Source organism: Sphaeramia orbicularis, chromosome 17 (assembly GCF_902148855.1).
Source record: "Sphaeramia orbicularis chromosome 17, fSphaOr1.1, whole genome shotgun sequence".
NCBI classification, from domain to species: Eukaryota; Metazoa; Chordata; class Actinopteri; order Kurtiformes; family Apogonidae; genus Sphaeramia; species Sphaeramia orbicularis.
The window spans coordinates 15832904-15858301 of record NC_043973.1 but is presented as its reverse complement, the minus strand read 5'-3'; the positions used below and the strand labels follow the sequence as shown (position 1 = coordinate 15858301).

The following is a 25398-nucleotide window of genomic DNA, read 5'->3' as shown; positions in this document are numbered from 1 at the left end:
ATGGTCAGGTTTACATCTACAAAGTTTCCTTAAAAATCTGAATAACATGAACAACTTGAATTATCTTAAGAAAAACAAATGCAGTTTTAACAATATTCTGCCTCAGTTTATCTTTCACACGTGCATTACAATCGCACAAAACATTTAGTAACAGGCAGAATATTTGTAAAATTGCATTTACTTTTCTTAAGACATTTCCGTTTGTTCATATTTGTTCAGGTTAGTCACATTTTTTGTAAAAGTACAGATTGGTAATGTAAACATTTTCGTGTAATTTTACTTTTTTACAGCAAAAAAACGAAGAGAAAATGTGAGGTTGTCATTATTTATAGGTTATTATGATAATATTTTATTGGTCTGACCCACTTGAAATCTAATTGGACTGTATGTGTCTGTATGTGGACACCGCTGATTGTTAATATCTTCAGTGTAATTTCTGCATTTTACAAATTCATCCCGCAGGCCAGGTTGGACCCTTTGGCGGGCTGGATTTGGCCCCCGGGCCGCATGTTTGACACCTGTGATCTACATGTGTTTATGTTAAATAAACTCACTCTACGTATAGAACACTTTACAGCGGGGGTGTCAAACATATGGCCTGTGGGCCAAAACCAGCCCTCCAAAGGGTTCGATCCGGCCCACAGGATGAATTTACAAAGTCCAAAAATTGCACATAAAACATGAACAGTCAAGGGGGTCACAGACTCTGGACAAGTTTTTTTTATCAAGTTTAATGCGATATTTTTCGGTTCCAGATGCCTGTTACTAAATGTTTTGTGTATTTGTAGATCCACTGTGACCTGTACGTTGTAATGCATGTGTAAATGATAAAATGAGGCATAACATTGTTAAATTTGATTCTGATTTGAATTGATAAAGCACTTTGTGACTCTGTCTGTGAAAAGTGCTCTATAAATAAAATTTACTTTACTTTACTTAAATCGGCACTTTTTTTTCTTAAGAACATTCTGTTTTTTTATGGATGTTCAGGTTATTCAGATTTTTTTGTGAAAAGGATCATTTGTAAATGTAAATCTTTTCATACTGTAATTAAACTTTTTTGTACTAAAAAAAAAAAAGTAAAATTTGGAGTTATCATTATTTATAGGTTATTATGCTTTTATTTTAGTGGTCTGATGTTCCTGTTGGAGACGGTGACGCGAGGTATGTGGCCCGTGACCTAAAATTAGTTTTACATCCACATTTTATGGTACAAGAAATACATAGCATACAGTTCCATACGAACAAGGTTACAAGCTAAAAAAAGTAATAGTTTTCTCATCATGTGAAACCTTCTAAAGTAGTCGTATGTATTCCTCTTTATAGCAAAACACAGTTTGAATGCAAGTTCAAATATAGTCGCTGAAAAACTTATTAGACCACCAAAAGTCATCAGAAACAATGGTTATGCAATCAAGTACTAACTCCTGTGTGTATCATGTGACTAAAACAGACAGAAAAGAAAACATGGAATGCATAAAAGCACCGTTTTTGTCAGTACAACGCCATAGATATTGATGTAAGAACTGAAGTGATTTTGGTTATTATCAAGAAAACATGGAAAATGGATAGATATGAGCTCTGAAATTAAACTCTTATGAGCTATTTTTGTTATCATTATATTTGTCCAAACAAATGTACCTTTAATTGTACCAGGCATTAACATGAATAAGAAATTGAAGAAAACAAGGGTGGTCTGATCATTTTTTTCCACGACTGTATAAATGAAGTATTGCCTCAGTCATTATTGCAAAATCGGGATGTACATTCTACCAGTACAATGTATTATGTAACACACAACCAAAATAGATTTTTTTTCATCAGCAAGTTCTATTTTTAATAATTATGCTATATAATGCATCTCCAATATTAAATTCCATCCACTTTTTATTTGGCTGTGAAGTCAATATAAATAGACATGTAGGAACAATGTCAACTCGTTTCATATTTATCTGTAGTTCAACCAAACTCAGGAGCTTCATGTCACAAACTGAGCTTGTAGAAATTAATTTATGTGGTTGATTCAAGAACAGTGTTTTGATAACGCGCCCAAAAAGAAAACCAAAGTCTACCGAAAATGCAGCCTGCAGGCTTGCAAAAAAAAAAACAAACAAAAAAAAAAAAAACAAAAGAATGACAACTCCTATAAATCCTGTTTATTATGCTTCTGTGACCTTAATCAAACCAGTGGATCTGAGTTACCATTCGTGACTTGACTCGTTTGGGCAGATCCTCATCTAGAGTGTAGATATCATCTCGCTTCACGGAGATTTGGGATCCATCCTCAAATTCCACCTGAGCATAAACACATGACATTAAACCACAGACATCAACACACACACACACACACACACACACAAAAAAACTCCATGTATTTGTGTGGATTACTAGTCCACCCATATATTTTTTTTTTGGTCAGGACTGATGCTGATAATAATTATGAGTAATTAAGTAGATCCATAACTGTCATAAGGAGGAAATCTACATTAAATCTTACACACAAAATTTGGTTAAACTGAGCTGTGAAATATATTAAAGTACAATTCAGTAATATTTAAGTGTATTTATTGTCAGTTAGAAATGAAAATAATGTGGATCCTACAAAAAAGCTGATTTGATTTTAGAAAAATTAAACAAATGCAACTCAAATATCGGAAAAATACTTTTATATCCGTTAAAGTGACACAAAACATAAATGGTGTTTACCAGATACATGGGGACTGAATGTGATGCTACAAATTTGGCCCCGTATATCAATCCATCCGTCCACCGCACTTGGACGATGTCACCTTCAGCAGGTGGACCGAGCCGGACACAGTCCCGGTTCTGAAAATCAACAGCAGAATCAACAAAAAAAAAAACAATAAAATCCATATAAAAAATTCCAACCTAAACCTGAAACTGATACCATTATGTGTGAGCTACTCTTTCATTTAACAGTGAACGAGTAAAATATCTATTCACCTCAATGTCTTCTGGGAAAAGGTTGTCGCTGTAAGATCCGTCGTCGAACACCACCTCGTAGAAGGTGGCGGTTGTCAGTTCAACCACCTCGCTGTGGTAATAACGGCCATTTCTGTATTTACAGATCACCTTCTGGCTCACTGTCAACTCCTGCAGAGAGGCCTTGTTGCGCTGGGGAACAGAAAGTGTGTTATTTTTAAAAAAGCTTCTCACTCTACAACGTTTCCTGCCACAAAAACCATACAACAAATGTGGTCTAATAACACTGGTCAACAACAAATTTATTGTTTAAGTTTTTTGAGCTGATTTAGGATCATTTTGGTGTGCTGAATCCAAAAATCACATTAATTTTGCTCAATCAGGTCAACTTTCTGAACTATGCTACATATTGGCTTTTTAACATTTTTGCTTACATTTATGGGCATTTTCACATCATATGATACAAAATTCTTTCATATTTCTTGCAATAAATGAGTTCTGAAGATTTTACTTTTGCCAATTTATGATTAATGGTTTTTTTAATATTACAGGTGAATGAAATGGCTTCGACTAGAAGATCTTGCAAAAATAAGCCTGACGTATTCTGCTACATCTGCGGTGAATACACCATTGTACCTAACAGGAATCAAGTCACAAGTTTCAGAAAGTGTGCTTACCAATCTTATTTTGGTATTAAACTTGGTGACCAAGATAAAGTTTGGGTGCCACACATGGTATGCAAGTCATGCACCGAGTATCTGCGTCAGTGAACCAAAGGCAAGAAGACTTCTCTGAAGTTTAATAAATACATCCTGTTAGAAAACGATTTTTTTTTTCTCTTAAAACCTATTTTGGGTGAGAACTATATAAAAAATCAACTGATAAAGTCACAAAAATGTAATCAATTTTGTGAGATCAAATTTTTCAAAATCAAATTAGCAAAAAAAAACCTGACCTGATTGAGAAAAACAGATGTCATTTTTGGATGTAGCGGTGCAAAATGGTCCTAATTCAGTTGAAAAAACCTAGACAACTTGCAAAAAACATTTTTTTGTAACCCAGTGTAATTGATAGAAGTCCTTTAAGACAACAACGCCAGCTTCCCCAGAGGTGACATTATTTAGACAAAAATGTGCACTGAAATACTGTTTACTTCACAGTGCATGAGCGCAGCTGATGACCTACGAACAAGCCCAGACTTGTGAATGACATTCCCCTGGGCTTCTTTATACTTCAAGTACTGAACCATGTGACTCCATGCTCTCTACATCAGTTACGTCTTTGTGTATCTTCTAACAGGAGCAAACAGCCATCTATTTCTACCAATTAGTGAATTAAACAGTGTGAAAATGAACAAAGTAAATCCTGTGGTGGTTTAGAGTCTGCTTCACAACTAAACACACTGTCTGTCTACAGTCAACAAGAACACTTACACACTTATGATGTGGAAACAAGAGTTTTGTATTCAAAGTGAGGCATGATTATAATCATAACAAGCCACAATTTGAAAGTAACTGTATGTTAATGTGTTGAATGGATCTTGACATAACTACAAATATTACATTTATGCATTTGGCAGATGCTTTTTTCCAAAGCGACTTACAGGGGAAGATTAACAATTAAGCTCTCGCTCTACTTTTTTTGTAAAGCATCTTAAAACAACCACAGTGGACCAAAGTGCTGTACAGACGAACAAATAAAAAACAAAATAAAAGAACAAAATACAATAGATTAAAAACATAAAACATCTGTACAATCAATATTACAAGGCTTCAGGGGGGTTTATAAGAGTGTGTAATTAAACCTGGTGTTTCAATCTGCACTAATCTATTGACACACACACTAAAATTTAATAAAGACCACTCCCTGGGCTCTGTGTGAGCAGATATTAACGTAAGCCTTAAAGTGTGTGTATGCAGCTCTTAAGAATATTAAAAGACTTCTATGACTCAGTAGCTCTTTGGCGTTAACTAAAGCTGATCTGACGCCTCAGTCCTTAAGCCATGCCCTGTTCAGTACAGCAGGATGGTACTTGTTTACTGGCAGAAACCACCTGGGCCCTGTTCCAGAACACAGATTTGACAAACTCTGATTCTAAAGCTCGACTCTGGGTTCAGATGAACTATTAAAGGAGTGATATTTTGCTTTTTTTTAAGTGGAATTATGCAGTTTAAAACATTTCCCTGTGGTCTACATAAACTGTAAATGCTCTGCTTGGGTCTGAATTCTTCATTAATTCAACTCCACAGGTCCGTCTTCAATTCTATTTCTGAGTAAAGATACGAGAAAGGTCGTTCTGAATGCTGGCCCTTTAAATGCAAATGAGCCACTTCACACCCCACCTCCTCCAGGCTGTTGACTGTGCTGCTCTGTCCCGTTCAACCGACAACTGAACATTTTATGTAATCGGCTCGAAGCTTGGACACGTTTTCAGTATGGACGACAACTACTGTTGCTGACAAACATTCGGAGGAATGTTCGTCGGAAGTTTTGACCTTATATGTGCAAATGTCATGATGTAACTAGCTATAAAACATAACAAATTAAGAAGGAACTGAAGCTGGTTGTAGAAATCCACTCGATTTTTGCCAAAATGAACGTAAAGATAGCTTTGCAGCACCTGGAGGGTTCAAATTCAAACTTTTTGAACTATTAGGGTCCAAACACACAAATAAATGTACCAAAAACCAATAAAAGTGGGTTTAGGAAAATCTGACCTCTTTAAAAGTTCCCAGTCTGATCTGTGTTAGTTCATTCACTTACTGTATAATAGTTCTACTGATCTTTTTTTTGTTTCTAGTTTGTTTTGTTTGTCTGTGGATGTTGAATGTTTCACTCCCAGCAGTGCAACAAATGTCTTGGGGGGGATAATAAAGACCTTAAGCCTTGAATTCTTGACTTAAGCATGTGCCTGGTGAATTAAAATGGACAAGTCAATGGAGCGAGAAGACCAAGATTCACCATGGCAACAGGTAATCAAAAGGTAGATTCTGTGATAAAATATATTGAGTTTTTGTGCATTTGTCTTGGAAAAAAACAATAAGCTGGCAATGAAAAATAATCTGAGAAGAAAAATAATGTATTTTAAGATTAATAATTTACTTCATGCATATTCTCTCTTTCAGGGATTAGAAATATGTGAACACTATATTTACTCAAATATAATCTATCCTGACAGGAACCTAAGCAAGACAACAAAAAGACAGAGTATATTTTCTATACAAAACTTAAATACATTACTTCCTTTCAATATTCACATCATCTTGACTAACACTCTAAGTACCTGCAGTGTGACTGTACATTACAAAAGGTTAAAGGTTAACTGACTTAACTATCTGCATAGGGAAAAATGATCTCTGCATTTTACCCATCCTAATACACACACACAGCACCTAGTATTAGCATTAGCATTAACACATGTCACACATAAGTAGTATTGAGCTGCCACTGAAATCACTCAAGGACCAACTCCAGATCTTTGTCAACACCATGGCCAGGGGCACAGACAGGAGAATTAACCTATATGTACCTGTCTTTCATGGCCAGGGAAACATGATGAATCTAAAGTATCCAAATCTAAATCTAAAGCCATTTTCATTATTTTGTTTTAACAGAAACTTTGCGCTTTATTTATTTGTATGCTATGTTCAATGTGAACTCCCCTGACTGACATCCGTCTTAGTGTGCATCCACTTGTAAAAAGAATGTAAATGCACAGATTGATCGTGAGCTGAGAGTGAATGTACGGTATGAAGTGTAATGTGTGAAAGCGAGGGCAGAGATTGCTGCTCAAAGTGTTGACTGCAGTGCATCACATTGGCAGTAAGTCAGGAAATGAGCCAGTATAAATCTAACAGGCTGTAAAACTCAATGTGATCTCCCTCTGCTTAAGTCTGATGAAGGCGTCTGGATGGATTGCGATATTATCTGTGTGAGTGTGGAAATCAACTGCCGTGTCAGGCAGCGGGAGGGGAGGAGACCCACCAAGACACTCATGGTTTGTTGAAGAAAACCTGCCAGGGCAGGTTAGCTTCCCACAGTAGAGTTACCATGGTAACTAAGTAATCCCACTTTCTGGAAGAGAGAACCCAGAGTTTACAGTTCCAGGGTTAACAACTCAGTTTTCACTAAACCCATTTTCTGAAACAGGGCCCTAAACTTTTCCACTCAATGAAACTTTACAACTTCACAAGATGAGTTTGAAAAACACTGTTAATACGAGGCATCAATGAGCAATACATCAGTTTATATAACACTATTAACTGGAAATGTCAGCAGATGTAAACGCTTATATATGTATTATTTATCAACAACTATAAATATTCCTATGGAAGCTGGAGTCTAAGCACATATCGTGACCATACTCTTCATATACCCCTGAGCAGACTGCCATTTGACACAGTTGTCTGAACCCTGCATGTGGGCCAAAGGTTCAAAGAGGCTGCACCGATCAAGTCAAAAATAGTGCAGTGAATAGGTCAAAGTGAGAAGGTATCGGGTGTTTCCGCTGCCATACCTCAGGTATGACGGGCGCTCTGTGTCTGTGGCAGGTGATGAAGACTATGAAGGGCCAGTCGTCCGGGTGCATGAGGATACCGGCTGCCTGAGCGCAGGTGGGGTGGAACGCCGTGGAACATCGGCCGTGGGAGCACTGCACACAGCAGCCCTTCACCTCCCTCTTCATCCGTTTCCTGCAGTACGCACACTTCTGCCATAGTAGCAAAGACATAAGCACGAGGGGAAAAGGTCGAGAGGAAAAGGTTTGAGTGGCAGGGTAAAGGAAAGGAAGTGTGGGGGAAGGAAAGGAGGAGAAAGGAAATAAGCAAGTGGGGATGATGAAAAGATAAAGACAAAATATTTACCAAAGGGAATTAAGAAAAGGCAGACACAGGCATGAAGTGAAAAACAGATAGACAAAAGGAACCACATGGCTTCCTTTGGATTATTTCATAAAGTCTGACATCATGTCTAGAAATAGATTGACAAATAGAACTCCTCTGAGATCAAGCTTTTACAAAAGAGACAAGGTCAAATATTGTCTCCAATTATCTCCAACAGACTGTTCTGTATGTGAGTCACACACAAGCACAAGACGGAAGGCAGGCTTCACCTTTCACATTTCAACATAACATGTTTGATAAGATGACAATACAAAGTTAAAATTCACAATTTAATGTCAAACATTTGGCTGATTTCTTTTTTTAACCACATGTCACACTGTTGTTAGGCAGTTGAAAAGCCATCTATTATTCAGTGAGAACCACAGTGAGAATGAGAAGTGAAACTCAGTAAGACGGCCAACAGGCGCCACACAGACTCCACCATGGGGAAACAGTGGAGCCTGACAACCACAAGCAAGGGCCATTAGAGTACAGCTCTGTTTAGCAAAAATACAATCTGTGTATATGTTGTATGGGCTGAGCAGTGGAAAAATAGAACTGACTCCTAAAACCAAACATAAACAGAACGGCAGTGAACACATAAGGGCAAGTGAGATATAAAAGCATCAACAGACACCTTGTGTTCATGCTCACTCACTTTTCAGTGATGACTATGAATAATACAGACAGTAAGTCAAAAAAACGCTGGAGCATATTGATAGGCAGTGGTCCAAGCTGAGAAAAACCTGACTTTTTTGCTTTTGTCTGCTTGAGGATGTGAAAAGAACCTTATTTTAATACAGACAATAATCAGAATTGGATATATCATGTAAACAGCCTTATTTCAGATGATAATTTCTGCATCCAAGTCATAGGATCTGTTAATGTTGGTCTGTTCTGTTGGGAACACTTTCTGGACATACGAGGGTCGTTCAATAAGTTCATGGCCTCACCCAGAACAGAGCAATACAGACTGATAATTTATATTTTATTTTTCAACATAATCTCCATTTACAGCAATGCACTTGGTCCATCGATGTTCAAGCATCACTATCCCATCACGAAAGAATGTAACAACCAGTATTTCTGGGTGAGGCCATGAACTTATTGAACAGCCCTCGTATATAGAGTTCATTCAGAATATGTGTCTCAGTTTTTAAGGCTGGAGTGGAAATGTGTGCAGTGGGTTCATGCAGTTTGTTTTAAACCAAAAAAAATCCTTCTTTCATCTCTACCAAGATGATATAATAATAATTTTATGAAACTAAGCAATCATTCAAGCGCAAGATCAATACCAGGGAAATGTTAGAATATGAATGAATACTTGAGTGAATAAACAGATGAATGCATAAATATCTAAACATATTCACCAGCCTTTCTAGGCTACATGAATAATGACACTTTTTTAGGCTCTTCACCGACATGAAATATCTTTCATCCAAAAATAATAGATTATTTAATTACAGAGTAATTAATTATATGTGGAATTTCTATTTATAGGTAGTGTGTTAGTTTTGGTATGTAATTGTCAATTAAAATGATCAAATGTGTTTATCCCTCCACACCTTTATCATGATGGTGTTAAACGGCTACTGGATGAGAAGCCATAGAATAAAAAAATAAAATAAAATAAAAAAAAACATCAATGACCAAGTAGAAATAAAAGCACTGTTTCCACACAGGAAGTTCTTCCTCTCTGTATTTCAGTGCAACTGTAAGAATATTGAGTTTTTCTTTGGTATTTCAGATTCCAACCCATGCACTTCAGTGTTATTCATGCATGCAGGGCCAAAAGTAAAAGGTCACATTTCTGGTTGAAAGGAGAAACACACTTAATTATAACATTATGAACTAATTTCAATACGATGAACAAAAATATCACTATCGCAATGTTGAAGATGGCTGACTGAAGAAATGAAATATGAATGAATAATAATTATACCTAAAGGGTACAGAGCTGTGAGACATCTCAAGAAATTTAATCAGGGTGTGCAAGGCTTCATTTGTGAACAGGAATATTTTTGGATATTTTCTTAACGTGTGCTAACAGATTACTGAGAATACATGACTTCATAGGGCTGAACCACATACAAAATAAATCATGCTGTAATACTAGTTTGACAGATGCTGCATATTTTGTATGACTCAGGATTTTTTTGCAATTCAGTTCCACTGAAAAAAATAAAACAAAATTATGTTACTACTGCAGTGGTCTGTGCCAAACAAGCATTTTCTGTTACATCTGGAGAATGTTATCTGTAGGCTGGTGCATCACTGTAGCAGCATAAAGCATCATTTAAAAAAGTATGTTCAGGCACATTTTGCCCTCACTATGTCAATTAAAAAAAAAAATAATAATAATAATAATAAAAAATAGATATAAAAATGTATATCTTTCCTGATATGAATCACTACAGTAGCAGACCAATTATTGTCAGTCTTACCAGTCTGAACCGGGGCAGTGGGATTGCAGAGAGGTCAATGGGGCTTCGCTCGGTGATGTTGACAAAGCGAGCTTCCAGTACAGTGATGGCACAGAGCACATGAACCCACCTACGTGAAAGGCAAACATCAAGTAGAGTCAGGACAAACAGTACAATGTTACAGGGTGCAATGCTTCTAGAAATGTCAGAAACCTTTGTATAGTTACAGCAGCTTAACGTTTAGATATCATGTCAAAAAGACAATTGAAGTTTAAGTCACAAAAAACTTTGTGTAAGAATATGTAATTTTCTGTTTTTGTGGTGAGCCAAAACCAATTTCATAAGTGATATAAAACTCCAGAATGGAAAAAAAATATGGAATTTTGAGTTCTTTATTATGTGTCAGTGTATTCACACATTCCTGGCATCTACAAAAGTAAAGAAAAAGACTAATTTGGTGATGAGTGTTGAGGTGCATTCCTCCGAACACCCAGAAGAGAAAGTATTATGTAGGCATTTCCCGTTATTCTATCTGACGTTGTATTACTACAAGCCACCCTCAGTAAAAAAGGAAAACCACAGACAGCGATGGCATGCCAACAACCACACAGACATAGCAGTATGCGTGTGTATGCTTGCATTTAGAAAGTACATTTAGTTGTAGAAGCTTAAACCACCAGATGGATTTCAGCAGAAAAAAGACTAACAAAGATTCTAGTTTGCTGTGGTCAAGGTGAACGACACTGGTTTACAATTTTTACAAATTATCTGCCTCAAAGATTAAATGCGTAAATCCTAAATAGTTTAATAGGATTAATTGAAAAACAAATGACAAAAGTGCTGGTTTGCTGATGTTCTCAATGTGTATAAGAAAGTATCATTACACGTGTATGTCAGGATTACATTTACACTATAGATCTATAAATGTTGCACTAGAAAGACCCAGAAAAGCGAATGTACTGTGAAGTGCAGATGGTGTTTTGAAGTACAGGGTGTCCCATAAGTCTCCATACATAGGAAAAATAAATGTTTCTTGACATAAACCATTTTTATTTATATAATATGCTCTATATGACTGCCATTTTGTCGGAAACACATTTCAATGCATGTCTGCTAAAGAAGAAATATAAAGAAATACATGTTAGAACCATATATGTATGGAATGTATTATGTCTCCTATGTATGGAGACTTATGGGACACCCTGTAGATTTAGTAGCTCTGAGACAAACATTCCTTTTGAGTAAAACCCATTCTCTTATTAATTCTCAGAATTTCATATTTTGACGTAAGACTGCATCTTAGAAACTACAGTCAACTTGCATTTTTCAATTACATTTTCTTTATTAGTGACTCAAATTCTGGAAGGCTTCACTACTTTTATTCTGGAAGACATTTTACTAGTAGACCAGTGTAATAGACACACAATACCTGGGCTGTTTTATAAACTGTAATAAAAAGGTCATTTGACTATTTTTTAGTTAATACTTGTATCACCAAATGTGTTGTAAATAAAAACACAGGATGATGTTACACACTAGTGTGTATAGTACTTCCTTTTTTTTTTTTTTTTTTTAACTAATTTCACAAGAATGTCTGTCTAATGAGGTCAAACAGCACTTCCCTCTAGAACTAACAGCCCATTGGTTCAACTTAACTGATCTCCTCAGTGTCTTCTATAGCCACAATTTCCAAAAACATGTAAACTCTTCTCTCCTAATACATAAAGGCTTTGTAGCAGCTGAGTTCTGTCCAGTAGCACCACTTACTTGTCATTGTTGGCTCTCTGTAGCGCTCCTCCTCTCAGGGAACACAGACAGCAGTCCTGGAGGAAGAAACACACAATGATGTCTATTGTTTTGGTGGACACTTAATCTGGTAGCTGAATTCAACATTTTATTTCAAATGCACCTGTTCAGATATAACATTCCTGTCAGTTTTAGGTTAAACTTTGGATAAGTCATGTCTCTACTGAATGACAAGCAAAGGTATGGGTTACAGAAAACAAGGACTACTGTATTCTAATTGTTGTTTTTTTAACTGCACACCTGGCGCTGCAGCTGTCTGAAATACCTCACTGCACCTTGTAAAACCTGAACCTGAAGCCTTGCCTCACTGTGGCAGTAAAGTGGTTTTTTTTTAAGTTTCCCCCACTCTGAAACTGGCAGAACATGAAAATATTGGGTGAGGACTTTAAAAAAATCACGTCTTCATCTGGACTGCTGTGAAGCAACAATAGCATTTAAAATCAAAAATGAGCAGTCCAAGAATCATGCACTTCTTCTGACATTTTTATCTCATTCAACCACAGTTACCTTGGTAACCACACGTTTCAGCCACAGTCATCGAAGCATGTTACAGCCATTCTTTAAAGTTAAATACTGTGTGAAAAATTATCCTCACACTTGGCTTTTATTGTCAAAGCCAGACAAAGCAATAGTCTTTAAACTTTCCTATAGTACACACATCAGAACTCAGAACCCTGAAGAAGCACACGTCACAGTGAACTGTAAAGGAAGTGTTGCCTACTACTGGTCAGAGGAGTTTGTGCCAAAAATATACTACATTCCTGGAATGTTTCCCATCAGTCTATTGTTCTGAGTACACAAGAATGTTCAAAGGCAAGGAAATTTAAAGGTACAGACAAAGGTGGGAAAAAACAAATCCACTATACAATACCATGAAAGGGAACACTATTGTCTGACACTTCAATAAGCAGAGGTTACATGACTGTAATCACATTACAGCGTATCAAGTGTCAAAAGCACTGAACAGAAGCCCACAACTTTGAAGAGTTTCTGTTGTACAAAGTCTTTGTGTTGCTGTAAGAGACATGTTTTAACATATAATAAGGGTGGGCAGTATGTTATTTGGGGCGGGGGGGCTGGAGCCTGGATAGCGATAGTTACCAATTCATCAAAAGGCTGAAAAAAAGAGGTGACCCATTCACATTCACATTCTATAGGGTATTTACATTTACATTGACCAATTAACAGACTAAAGTCAATGTCTTTCAAAGAGTGAATAACAATGCATGATAACTAATCCAAATGATATTACAAATCACACACAATCTACAACTATTGCAATGTTACGCAAAACAAAAGATACAATCAATCAGAATTCATTCTATATAAGAAGATCCTTCATGTATAGTAACAGTTACAAAAGAACACTAATCCAAGTTTCATGCTACAGGACAGAGGTACAAGAACTGTACATTGCTCAGATTCGTACACACCATCCAATGTAAGGTTCACTACTCCTACTCCGACACATGGATCTGTATATTGTACTTTTTTAAATTTAAAGACAAAATAAAACTATACTACAAACTATGTTTTTTGGTGGAAAAAGGATACAGCATATTGAGGTATAAAACTACACAACCATGTTAAGTCAAATGTAACATTTTAAGTTAATATCCTAAAAATAAAATTACCATTTGTAAATTTCCAGTGTGTACTATACTGAATATGACTGTGCCACACTCTATTACATTGTTGGAAATATAGCTTTGATTACACAGCATTCACTGGGGCATTGTTTTGATAAGTTTATGCAACGTCACAACATTTCTTTCCATCCACAGTTGCATTAATTTTTGGCCAAACTCCTGCACTGATGATGGAGAATCAGACCATTACATATAATAAATTAGATTCTCAATGGAGTTCTGATCTGGACTCTGTGGTGGCCAATCCATTAGTGAAAATGATGAGTAATGCTCTGAACCTTTCACGGAAGTAGAAGTCCATAGTTGGAAAAACCCAGTCATTCAGTATATTTGGGTAGTCAGGTGACCAAACTTTTTTTACTCGTACAATCATTTTCTAAAGATTTTGTCCGGTTATCAACTCGACCTGTGGTGTCCATCACTCTGGAACAGGGTCAAACATTTTCCCACTGAAACACAATCCAGTCTTTATGATCTCTAGGAAACTGAAGGTTGTTTAAGAAATGAGAAGCTACTCGCTGCATTGGTTAGGGTTAAAGAACTTGTTTCCAGATGAAAAATTAATCACTGCAACCATTATCTAATGCTCTTAACTATTTATTTGGTTAAATCCAGAGGGAGGCGGTTTTTTGGCTAGGCAGTGTACATGTTTAATGTATCAGTGCTGGCAATCCATCAGCATCTGAATTACATCAGTTTCGTGGTGCACATCCCTATTAGATTTAAGCAATAAACATTTATGTGCTAATCAGTTATTCAAGTCTGTTCTTTATATTTACCATCCACCAAGTGTCCCACAATGACTAAATGTGGTCTAGTTTGTTATTTGGCTTACAAATTATGTAAAAGAATAGCTTGAAATGATGATTTTCTGCTACAGGTATGTAATGAACTTGCTATAACTATAACAAACCTCTGTCAGGGCACCAGCCTCGCAACGGGCACACAGCCAGTCGTCCAACTCGGAGTCATCCCCAGAGACACCATAGCAACCTGTACAGACAAAAACCACATGTAAAACATTTCATCGAAGACCTTACAGGCTTTGTTTCACAGCTTTCTCATTAATTACATTTTCTGTTCAGTTAGTCATTTAACTTTAGAGGAAAAACAGCAACTGTTTCATGATTTAGTCTTCATGATTTTTCTATCATGGCTGGAGACATTTTGACAGAGAAAAAAAGAAGAAAAAAAAACAAGGAAGATTAAAAAGGGGATCTGAGACAGCAGTGTGCGGGAATTATTCTGGGTATCCATGATTATCTCATTAGCTGCAAAGTACAAGAAACCTGAGATATTCCAACATTATTCACAGTGTTCTTTCTACATGTATACAGTGCATAAAAGTATGTGTCTCATTTAAGGTTTTACAGGAGTTTGCAACACACAGCCTCTGGCCTGCATACAGTCAGGTCTGGGTGTTAAACATAAAGAACCGTCCAACTGTCTGTCAAGGTGGGGTAGAAATCCACCTAAAAGCATACCTCACATTTCTATTCAGAAGGAGAACCATAACTACCTTTAAACGTTGTGACAGACTAAAGGGGTTTTGGATATCCACAAATGTCTCCTACCTTTTCGATACGGTTATTGAAAAAATTAAAGAGGGAGGCTGTGTTTTTGTGGTCGAACAAAATTGCAAAGCCTCAGAAAATGTGAAGAAAAACTATTTTTTAATCAGAGTATGCACGACTATTTATAAAGGAGTCAATATTAGTGGAATGTTAATTTTCATAAGCCTTATAAGCAAATTAGGAGTGAAAACAACAAGAGAAATCCAGTATGTTTTCAGTCAGGTTAGTACAAATATGGAACCCTGCAAGTGTAACTTCTGCAGTATTCGACTTCATTCGCATTAGTGTTTTTATATGCATCCATAATTCTTTGAGGGTCAGTTATGGCTGCTAAGTGGTTACTAAAGAGCATTAATGGACCTGATTGTGCTGTAAATAATGCATTAAACCACCTCGTGTTTCCAACCCTGCAGATCCACAGTAGGCTAATATCTGATGAAAATGAAAGGGGCTTACTGGTATGAACACGGACACAGCACTGAGCACAGCTGACCAGCCGGCTGGTCCCATCCTCTGCTATGTGAGGGTTTGACAGTTGTCCTTCCCCACTGTCACTCATCTTGGTGGACTGGGTGTTAAAGCACATTTCAGGGATGAGCGGTCTGGACCACTGACGACCCCCTGGACGGTCCACCAGCATCACAGCAGAACTGTCACTACTTGACTCGGTCTTTGGAGATGAGAAAGAAAAAAAAAAAATTTAACATCACAGAAGACATACTATACAAAATATATTTACATTCAATTATAAAATAAGTTAGATTTATGGTCATAGTTTTACTTTGATTTGTTGGAAAGCCAAAGAAATACTAAAAAACACTAGTGTTCCCGAGTATAAACTATAGGGAATGTGTTCAAAGAGTTCTAGTCAGGAATATTCTATTCAGAGTTTAGCACAAAACAGTGACTCACAATGGACGGAGAACTGTATTGTTATAGAAAAGGATGCAGTTCTGTTGTAAATGTGACAGCTATTTGGTTTACAGCAAAGAATTCATCAGCTTTATGTGGTAAGACTTTTCACAAAAGACATGTTGGTATAAAAGCAGACAAAACACATTAACAATTCCTCTGTTCCATTTGTTTGCCCCTGGAGGCCTTTCTAGTGAACCACCATGCACAATAGATCATTCTCAAAATATTGGTTTTATGGAAACAAATGGGTGGAATTGAAAAAGAATGAAGGATTAAACCAAAACTTACTGAAAACACAGACCACAACAGCTAACAGTATAATAAGCACTATCAAGTCATTTCACTTCACAGATGTTAACAGACAGAGTTGTGTTTTTTAACAAACCGTATAATTCAATATGAATTAATGCTATGATCGGCTAATGCAGCAAATTTACACCTGTTACTTTAATTAAGTACTGGTAAACTTAATGACAGAATCCTCTGACAGCCATGTTAGTGTAGCTCCTTAAACATCACTATGGCAGAGTGGCCCGTCAGGGAAAAAATATGTTTTTCTCAATACATTAGAGCTAAGATCGCAAATAACAAGCGCAAATTCACTTGCTCAGCTCTGGAGGTTGGGTTTGGTTGGATCTGTAAAAGGCCTGTTTACAGATTATTTAAAAATGACAATGAAATGTATTTTATTTCAGTGAAACTCTAACATTGAAACCCACCATTACACTGAATTTCACTGTCGAGTGTTTCAGTGGAATAAATTAAATGATGCTTCAGTTTCAGCATAAAATATTCAGTTGTGACTTAATGATAACAACTGATAATAATCTGGATCTTGAAAAATGTTCCAATTCCACAATAATCAGAAAAGCAATGAGGCTGAGTGGATATATGAGCCATGATCTTATTTTGAGTATTTAGAAATTATTTTAGTTTTTCTTCTGTTATATTTACGGGGTTACGTTGTTTACATAACACTTATTTCCAACTTTACACTGGAAAAAACTATTATCAACTGATCATTCATGTTTCTGAACCTTATTTTCTCTCATCTTAGTACCTCTTCATTTTGATTATGTAGCTAGTAACGTAAAGTTAACAACCTGCCTCATTTGCTTAAATCTGAAAAAACTCAGTGTTAACAGACAAATGAACTTCATGATGGAGGCATGCTTTATTATTGCTTCTTTGTAATTGAGGGACCCAAATACTAAGGATGCATGGTTTGTCCTCTATGTGTCACTACTGCATTTCTCTTGGGTTTAGGGTATATTAGGAAGGTAGCCCAAAGAGAGACACTGACCACTACATGAATAACACAAATGACCTATTTTGCATAAAAAAAACTGACAGATTTTGGACTGGTTAGCTGACAAGTTTGTATCACCGGGAATAATTTATGTGACACTTCCTATCCAAGTTATGAGTCACTTAAATAACAGATGAGCCTCTTAAAGATAGAAATCGTAGCAGTTGTCACCTGATGGTATGTGTGGAAGAGCAGGCAGATGGAGCAGTAAGGCGCCTGCTGGCCCATGTTTTCATTGTACTCTCTCTCTGCATGTGGGTTATATGGCCGACACTGCCACAACTGGATCAACGGCTTTGCCCACTCCTCTTTCTCCTCACGTTCGAAGTCCAAGTCTACAGGGAAATCTACGGACAGATGGTGTTAGGGGAGAAAAATAATGAAGATAAAGGTTGAGGCAGAAAAATTAGGTGTTAGGACAAGAGAAGCTATGGTGAAGAAGTTAATAAACCTCATACTATAACTAAAAAGTGTATATTAAAAACAATATCTATAAAACAAACTACTCTCAACATACCATCATCACTGTGCGCCTCTCTGAACAGAGGGTGATGACGAGGCAGTTTTGGAAGCTGCTCTTGCTGCAGTTGCTTCTTCACCACTGACTTGCAATAGGATTGTTCTTCTGACACCTGGTGGAGAAAGAAATGTACAGCAGCACAAAACTTCAAGACAAGGAAAACATTATATCTGAAATAATACATATAAGTCTGGAAGCTCTGTACTGGCACATGTACATTTTCTGGGAAATATTAGATACAATATGTCTCTTGAGACTTTGGTCGAAGGTAATAACTACTTACATGATGGTTCTGAGCAAACACCTTCTTATCATCGTTAACTGGTTTTGTGACTGAGGTGATCTCTTTCATGACGATAATGCCACTATCCGCAAGGGGAGATTGGGAGCTCTGTAGTTTGGAGAGCATGAATAATAATTAAACATTCATGGCAAATTTTGGTACAAGTGCATCTCAAAAAAGTAGACAGGTTGGTTGTCCAAGTTATTGCAGCAGATATTCTGTACTTGGGCTTAGAACTAAAAGTTCAAACAACAAATGTGTGAGTTTAAAACCAAAGCAAGTATCAAGTTTTCTACAGAAATTCAATTGTTTGACAGTTGTTGAAATAATAAAAAGCAGAGAGCTGTGAAAATAAACTTTAAGAACATGAAGAAGGTGTGGCAGAACGAGCAGCAGCAGTAAGAGGGATGACAGCAGCTTGAAAAAAGTCACGAAAGAGACAATTTGATAACTGCTCAACAAGAACTGGACAAAGACACATATTTATGGCCACAAAGAAGAGATGGTTAGTTCACAAGCCATGACACTGACTAATAAAAAACAGTTTACTCTGAAAAAAAAAAAAAAAGTTTGCCTTGAGGAACAACTGTCAAAACAAATGTAGCATGTGTTACTGTTATATTCTAGCAGGCATTTGCTGTTTTAACATTCTAAATGTGAGTGAATATGTCTATAAATCAAAGTATGTACGCTGCGTTAACTTTTAACGAGAGAGGATTTATATTATTTACCATCTGACATTATTCTAACTTTTCGAGACGCACTTATGTTTGTTGAAGAGTGATTGTTAGTTCAAATAAGCTAAGCAGAGCAGGAAAAGATTAGTGTGTTAAAACCATGCAAAGGAATGCACCAGCACAGAGCCACCAAATAAAATATGCTTATTTGCTTAATACCAGGAAAAATAAGACAAAGCATGCACAACAGAACATCACTATTACCGCAACATCTATGTGTAAAATGTAAACAAACCTTTCGCTTGTTATTCTTGAGGACCTCCATCTGTGTTGGAGTCTGGGGGGAAGGAGATCTATCGGTGGGCTCAGATTCAGGCTTCACCTCTTCATCCTGAGCGTCGGCAGACACTGACACTGTGGGGTTGCTGTCTTCATGGTCCTGTTCCACAGGACTGGGTGCTTCTGATTCACTTAATGCTACGCTGGTAATGATCTTGGTTTGTGGCTCTAGTATTTCACACCTTGGTGCTGGAGATAAAGACTGAACCTGTGTGTGGGACACTGTACAGGATTTGTGCTGGAGATGACGAGGCTGATGCTCTCTGGCGTAGCTGTGCACCTGGAGTTGTGCGTGTGGTTTCTGTTGCTTTTCTAGGGTGTAGCTGTGCACCTGGAGAATGTCTTTTGGACTCAGAGTCCTGTGGAAGAGTAGGCTAGCCACTCCCATTTTGCGTGCAGGGTGAGCAGTTGCTTCTGTCCACGTTGGTGCAACAGCAACTGATAGATGTCCATTTCTGGGCTGGGACTGAGATGAGATCGCAGGTGCACGAGTCTTGGTATAATGAGGAGGCCGGTGTATGTCACTGTTACTTTGGGTTAAGCCTCTGTGAAATGGATCCATTAATGTGAGCTTGGTTGGTGTAACAACCAGCTTTGGTGGGCCTGGAGAGGATATAAATATTTTCCCATTATTTTCATAAAAACATTATTATTAGAAGCTTGAATCTGTCTAATAGTTGCTGACAGATAGATAATACCTTTGTTTCTCCTGCCGTCTTGTGGTGTAATACGTGGAGGTATAAGGTTTAGTCTAGGACGCTTCCCATACTGTATCTCTACCTCATCTTCATCTTTGGGAACAACCTCGTCTGGCACCTCCAGACACACCCTGTGTCTCTTGGTCTCTATCCTTTGTGTACTGCTGGGAGATTAGCAAGGAAAAACATTGGCTTGGGGACTAGAAACAGAACTGAAGGCCTGTACAGTACAATAAAGGGTTAATAAAAATATTGTGGGCATCAGGTGTTTAACTAACACAGGCTCTCATGTTACTAAACCCCAAATTCCCCACCAAGGCAACATTTTAAGCATTCAACTGAATCTAAATTTACATCTATTTGCATTTACATCTAAGATAATTTGCTTGAGATAGTAGTATCTGATATAGAAGTGTGATAATGATAACCTTAAACATTAAATTATCCTAAATACATAACCATTTGTTTGTAGATGACCCACCTCTTCCGCTCTCCATCCTCCCCACAGTTCTCTACAGAGTTACTGGTGTTGGTGATGTCATTGTAGGACTCCCCTAGGAACTCCTTGGCCTCTGGGGTGGGTCGTGAGTGGTTGATGGGTACCATATCTCGCCCTGCCAGCCACTGCTCATAGCGATCTGGCTGAAATTTCCTTACAAATACATCCATGGAAATTTTAACCATGTCTTTACGGCATGAGCACTAGAAAAAGAGAATTGAAAAGATACACAGAACATTTAATTGGAACTAGTGTTAGCTGATGACACATATTTGTGCTCAGAAACAGGTTCAGAAATCAGTGTGCTTTATTCTATTTTTGAAAGATGTTTAAAGTCGCTTACCAAAACTGCTTGTTTACCGTACTCAATCCATCTTTCAGTGGCAAAGTTTGTAGATTCTGCACAATTGAAGCCATGATTGAAGCCAGCATGATAGGCATAGGGGAAAGTTATCATGAACTCTCCAGCCTCTTGAGTAATCTTAAAAAAAAAAAAAAAAGAAAGAAAGAAAGCTAATGACACCATCAGTTAGTGCTGTTCATACATTCAGCATGTTGTAGAAATGACATCGTCAGGGGCACAAGGTCAACTTACTGAAATTCAACTACATTTGCACACATACCTTTTCAAATGGAATGCCAAATTTCTTCAGTATAGAAGGAGAGATGAGGGTCATCTTGTGCCTCAAGAAGGCCTCACAATTTTGGGAACTGCCAGGAAAGAACCCTAGGGGAGAAAACATACATGAAACATATTGAATGGACGTAGATAAAACATATTATGTTACATGTATGCACATATGAAGTGTCTATGAGAGGTCTACCTTTAGCCAGACGTTCCAATCTTTTTCCATGCTCTGGAGGAACACAATACCTGCAAACATTTATGTAAGTGTTGTCATTACCAAATAAAATTATCTTGTGCATTTATTGATTCCTTTACTTTATGTCGTTCAGGTTTAATTTAACTTAAAAATAAATATAAGATAATAAATCCTACATAGCTACAATTCGGGTATGGGTAATATTTAAAAAAAAAAAAAAAAAAAAAGACACTAATGTGTAGGGATGAGAACTGATTTTGAAATGGTTCCTAATTGTTCACTCCATCAGATTTCTTCACCCTTGAGCTTATCAATTCCTTTGATCAGCACTGAAAGGTTATTGTCCAGACATGCATATTGCAAAACAATGCTGTCAAATAAACATCTACGCTGCTGAAACAAGGAGTTATGGTGGAGAGCAACAAACTGCCTACAGTGTAGCTTCATTTCATCAAGAAAGATAAGAAAATGATACATGTAATGTTTGAGAAAAGATCATTTGAAGTAGGGGTCTTATCAATGCCCATCTATAGTTAACTCTTTAAGTGCCAGACAGTTAAGGGGCTAAAAAGCCTTAAAAGTGCCACAGAATTTGGCCGTTTTTCAGTATTTCGCGTCGTTTTTATAATATTTGAAGAATCCTGCAGGAAACCGCTCGGTAACATCCGACCGATTGCTAATTAGATTCAAAACGCACCGGACGCAGCCGATTCATTATTGATCGTAATTTGCATAATTCATAATAATAATAATAATAATTATCTTTATTTATATAGCACTTTTCATACATTAAAAACTGTAGCACAAAGTGCTTTACATATCAGTTTAAAAATCAGTACCGCCCCCCACCCACACCCACCCACTCACCCGCACACGCACACACACACAGGCACACACACACACACATATACATGCAAACCCACAAGCTCACACATACTTAAGAAGACTGACTGAGCACGGGTAGACCAGAACAAAAATGTACAAGTAAAAGTAAAACATCAATTTAGGAGGCGCTGTCTCAGGGAGCCATCCGCACCAGGAGGCAGCCGCCGACCCCGGCGACCAGGCACCAGCAACACAGCCCCGCATCCCAACTAGTGGGAGAGGGCCAACTGGGACCCCCACCCACCAGAAAGGAGCGGACCCCAGTGAGAGAAGGCGCCACAGCCCCCGGAGTCCACAGCCGCCCCCCGGCATGGAGGGCTCCCTCTGATGAAACACCGGAGAATAAGAAACATTAAAAAGATATAAAAATATTATTCGGTCGCGTGACCTCAAATTCCCGTCTGCTTGGTCTCAAAAGGGGGACACAGAAAGAACGTCATCGAAATGTGAGAAAGAAATGGGGGTGGATGGTTTGTTTGTACACAAATATGGCGTGTTCTCCAAAGCCGATCTGATCGGCCCGTGGCACTTTACAGGTTGTTGTCGTAAAGCCGATTTAATCGGCCCATGGCACTGAAAGTGTTAAGGGTACAATTAGCCTACATTAGCAGAATATTCAAGTTTTTTTATAGTCAACAGCTATATCTTTGCATCTGAAAATATAATATACTGTGCATTTACCATGATTTAGGCTCCCCAAAGTGAAGGTAGTTGATGCTGTAGAGGTCCATGTCCTCAGTGTGCCAGGCAAATGTGGTCTTCCACATTCCAAAATATAAGTAGGGTGTGTTAACGCCTTCAATAGTGATGCCACTGTCATGTTCTACAGTGTCCAGAATGGTGTCCAGATGGCAGATGTTCCACTCTTTAACACCCTATGGGAGTATAAGTAATGACACAAGGTAAGGTGCCACTGTAGATACCACTCATGTCCATTAGAACAGATTACCAGACAAACAAACAGAAATATTCACAACAGAAAGAACATCAATGATTTTCAACTCACAGGATCATACAGGGTTCCATTGACATCAGCACCGTATATGGGGGGGTTAAATGTCACATTCTTCCAGTATTTCCTTTCCAGCTCTTCAAAATCATCATAGTGAGGACTACAGAACCTATAAAGTCAAGTGACAACAGTTAATTAGTAGAAACTTTTCAGCTTTCTTGCAGATATCGCTGAATTTATGGTACAAAGAGAAAATGGCACGCTTAGTTAATTTTGCACTTCTCACTTGTCACTGTTGGCAATCTTGCGGAAATCCCTGACAGTCATGGACTTTTTCTGAATGTTGTATTGTGTAAAGAGACCCGACTGGCCTGTCACCACCTGCTGAATGGGTGCAGGAATCACCAGATCGTCTATATTATCATAGGAACTTCTGGGTTTCCATTCCTTAGGGGGCACAATCTTGGAAGGAGAAAGTTCACACAGTAAGCTAAAGTTGATGTTATAACAGCATGTACAGGGTGAGTCAGAAAAAATGCTCTTTCCATTTAAAGAAATTGTACTGCTAAAAGGGAAACACTGATTTTTCTTTTGACCATACAGTCATATTGATGTGGTTATTGAGCATGTCTGGTGATGTAGTCATAGATTTATTGCATTGCATAAGAGAGAGAAGGTCCATTGTTTATTGGGCACTGAAATACCTGCCAACACAATGTATGCCACAGTGAACAAACTTGAAATTGTCAACAATTAAAGGAGTCGGCGCTTTGCTTTCACACTCAGGACATAGGCCTACATGACAGTGCCCAGGGAGTTTTCATCATGGCAAGACCAGCGATTGCAGGTATTATTTCCTCATCGAGTTGTCTGTTTGGGTCAGGAGAGAGAGTGGCCACCTAGATCCCCGGACTTGACCCCCCTTGATTTTTTCTCGTGGGGGTATCTTAAAAACCGTGTGTATCAGACTGTTCCACAAACTCTTCAGGAACTCCGAAATCGCATCACAGCTGAAATCCAAGCCCTACGACGAACACGAATGGCGAGAAGAGCTGTGATAGAGATGCGACAACGAGCACAGATTTGCATCAATCTGAATGGTAGCCAGGTTGAAGGTCGTGCCGGACGACTTCGTTGAGACAAAACATTTTGATGGCGAGTAAACATGCTGTAATGGTTGACAATTTCAATTTCATTCACGGTGGCATAAACTGTGTTGGCAGATATTTTGGTGCACAATAAACAATGGACATTCCCTCTGTTATGCTATGCCATAAATCAATGATTCAATCGTCAGACATGCTCAATAACCACATCAATATGACTGTATAATCAAAAGAAAAATAAGCATTTCCATTTCAGTGGTACAATTTCTTTAAATGAAAAGAGCGTTTCTTCTGACTCACCTTGTATTATAAATACTACTGAAAAAGAAGTGAATTATAAAGAAACTGAACTGAAAACATGCATCGGACATGCGATAATCATAACTAGCAGAGTGCTTTCTTGAAGAATTGTACACTTTTTTTCAACATTCATTCACAATTCTGCAACTAAAAGAAAAAAAAAAAAAAATCAACCCATTAACTCTCAGCTAGGTATGAATTTGTATGAATGCCTGTGAACACATAGTGTGTGTGTACTTACTTTAGCCAGGCCTGCTTTGTGTGCTCCCTGGGACTCGATATATGCAACGTATCGGGTGAAGTTCTTGAATTCCTCAGCTGTTGGGTAAAAAGTCATGATTCCCTTGGAACCATGGTTTTGGGAACCCACCTCCATCGTGATCCCAAAACTCGATGGTGGCTCCTGCATATTATGAACAAGAAATGAGAAATTTGACAATGAATCTTTTATTCAAATTAGACTTAAACTCCACCACAGCTTTATCTGGATTTGATTGTCTTACAATGCAATTCAAAAAATTAAGTAAATCAATTATATAATGAAAATAAATTCATCCACTTTCATATTTCCCAGCATATTCATAGCTGTCAGCCCTGCCATATTACAGGGATTACCCTATCTGTCCTCTGGGTTAAGTATTTCCCAGTAAATGCCTCTTAATTTTTAGCTTTGGATGCAGTATTAATGACCTTAAATTGCTTTTTAATAGCTATTAGATACAAGTAAAAAAAAAAATTTGGCCACCTGTTGGTTAGGTTGAGTTTGAATATATAGGCACATATTATACAAATACAAGCAAAACATTGCTAAGTTTT

General features: G+C 37.6%; 1 protein-coding gene across 3 annotated transcripts in view; it reads right to left on the bottom strand.

Moving 5' to 3' along the window:
- Positions 1-25398, bottom strand: part of kdm4ab (lysine (K)-specific demethylase 4A, genome duplicate b) — a 31444-nt gene that overhangs the window by 2815 nt on the left and 3231 nt on the right. Inside the window, exons 2-22 of one of the 3 annotated variants that reach the window (XM_030160271.1) lie at positions 24824-24985; positions 23463-23638; positions 23231-23345; positions 22906-23099; positions 21340-21389; positions 21139-21242; positions 20859-20996; positions 20498-20718; positions 20017-20180; positions 19275-19921; positions 18303-18410; positions 18017-18131; positions 17671-17846; positions 15732-15945; positions 14615-14694; positions 12014-12069; positions 10268-10376; positions 7460-7651; positions 2965-3135; positions 2707-2826; positions 2203-2295 (exon numbers count right to left, since the gene is read on the bottom strand). In XM_030160271.1, the coding sequence (XP_030016131.1) occupies positions 2203-2295; positions 2707-2826; positions 2965-3135; positions 7460-7651; positions 10268-10376; positions 12014-12069; positions 14615-14694; positions 15732-15945; positions 17671-17846; positions 18017-18131; positions 18303-18410; positions 19275-19921; positions 20017-20180; positions 20498-20718; positions 20859-20996; positions 21139-21242; positions 21340-21389; positions 22906-23099; positions 23231-23345; positions 23463-23638; positions 24824-24958 (3378 nt within the window). In that variant the 5' untranslated portion in view covers positions 24959-24985. The remainder of the gene's footprint in view (positions 1-2202; positions 2296-2706; positions 2827-2964; positions 3136-7459; positions 7652-10267; positions 10377-12013; positions 12070-14614; positions 14695-15731; positions 15946-17670; positions 17847-18016; positions 18132-18302; positions 18411-19274; positions 19922-20016; positions 20181-20497; positions 20719-20858; positions 20997-21138; positions 21243-21339; positions 21390-22905; positions 23100-23230; positions 23346-23462; positions 23639-24823; positions 24986-25398) is intronic. The other 2 variants (XM_030160272.1, XM_030160273.1) reach the window with 2 other exon arrangements.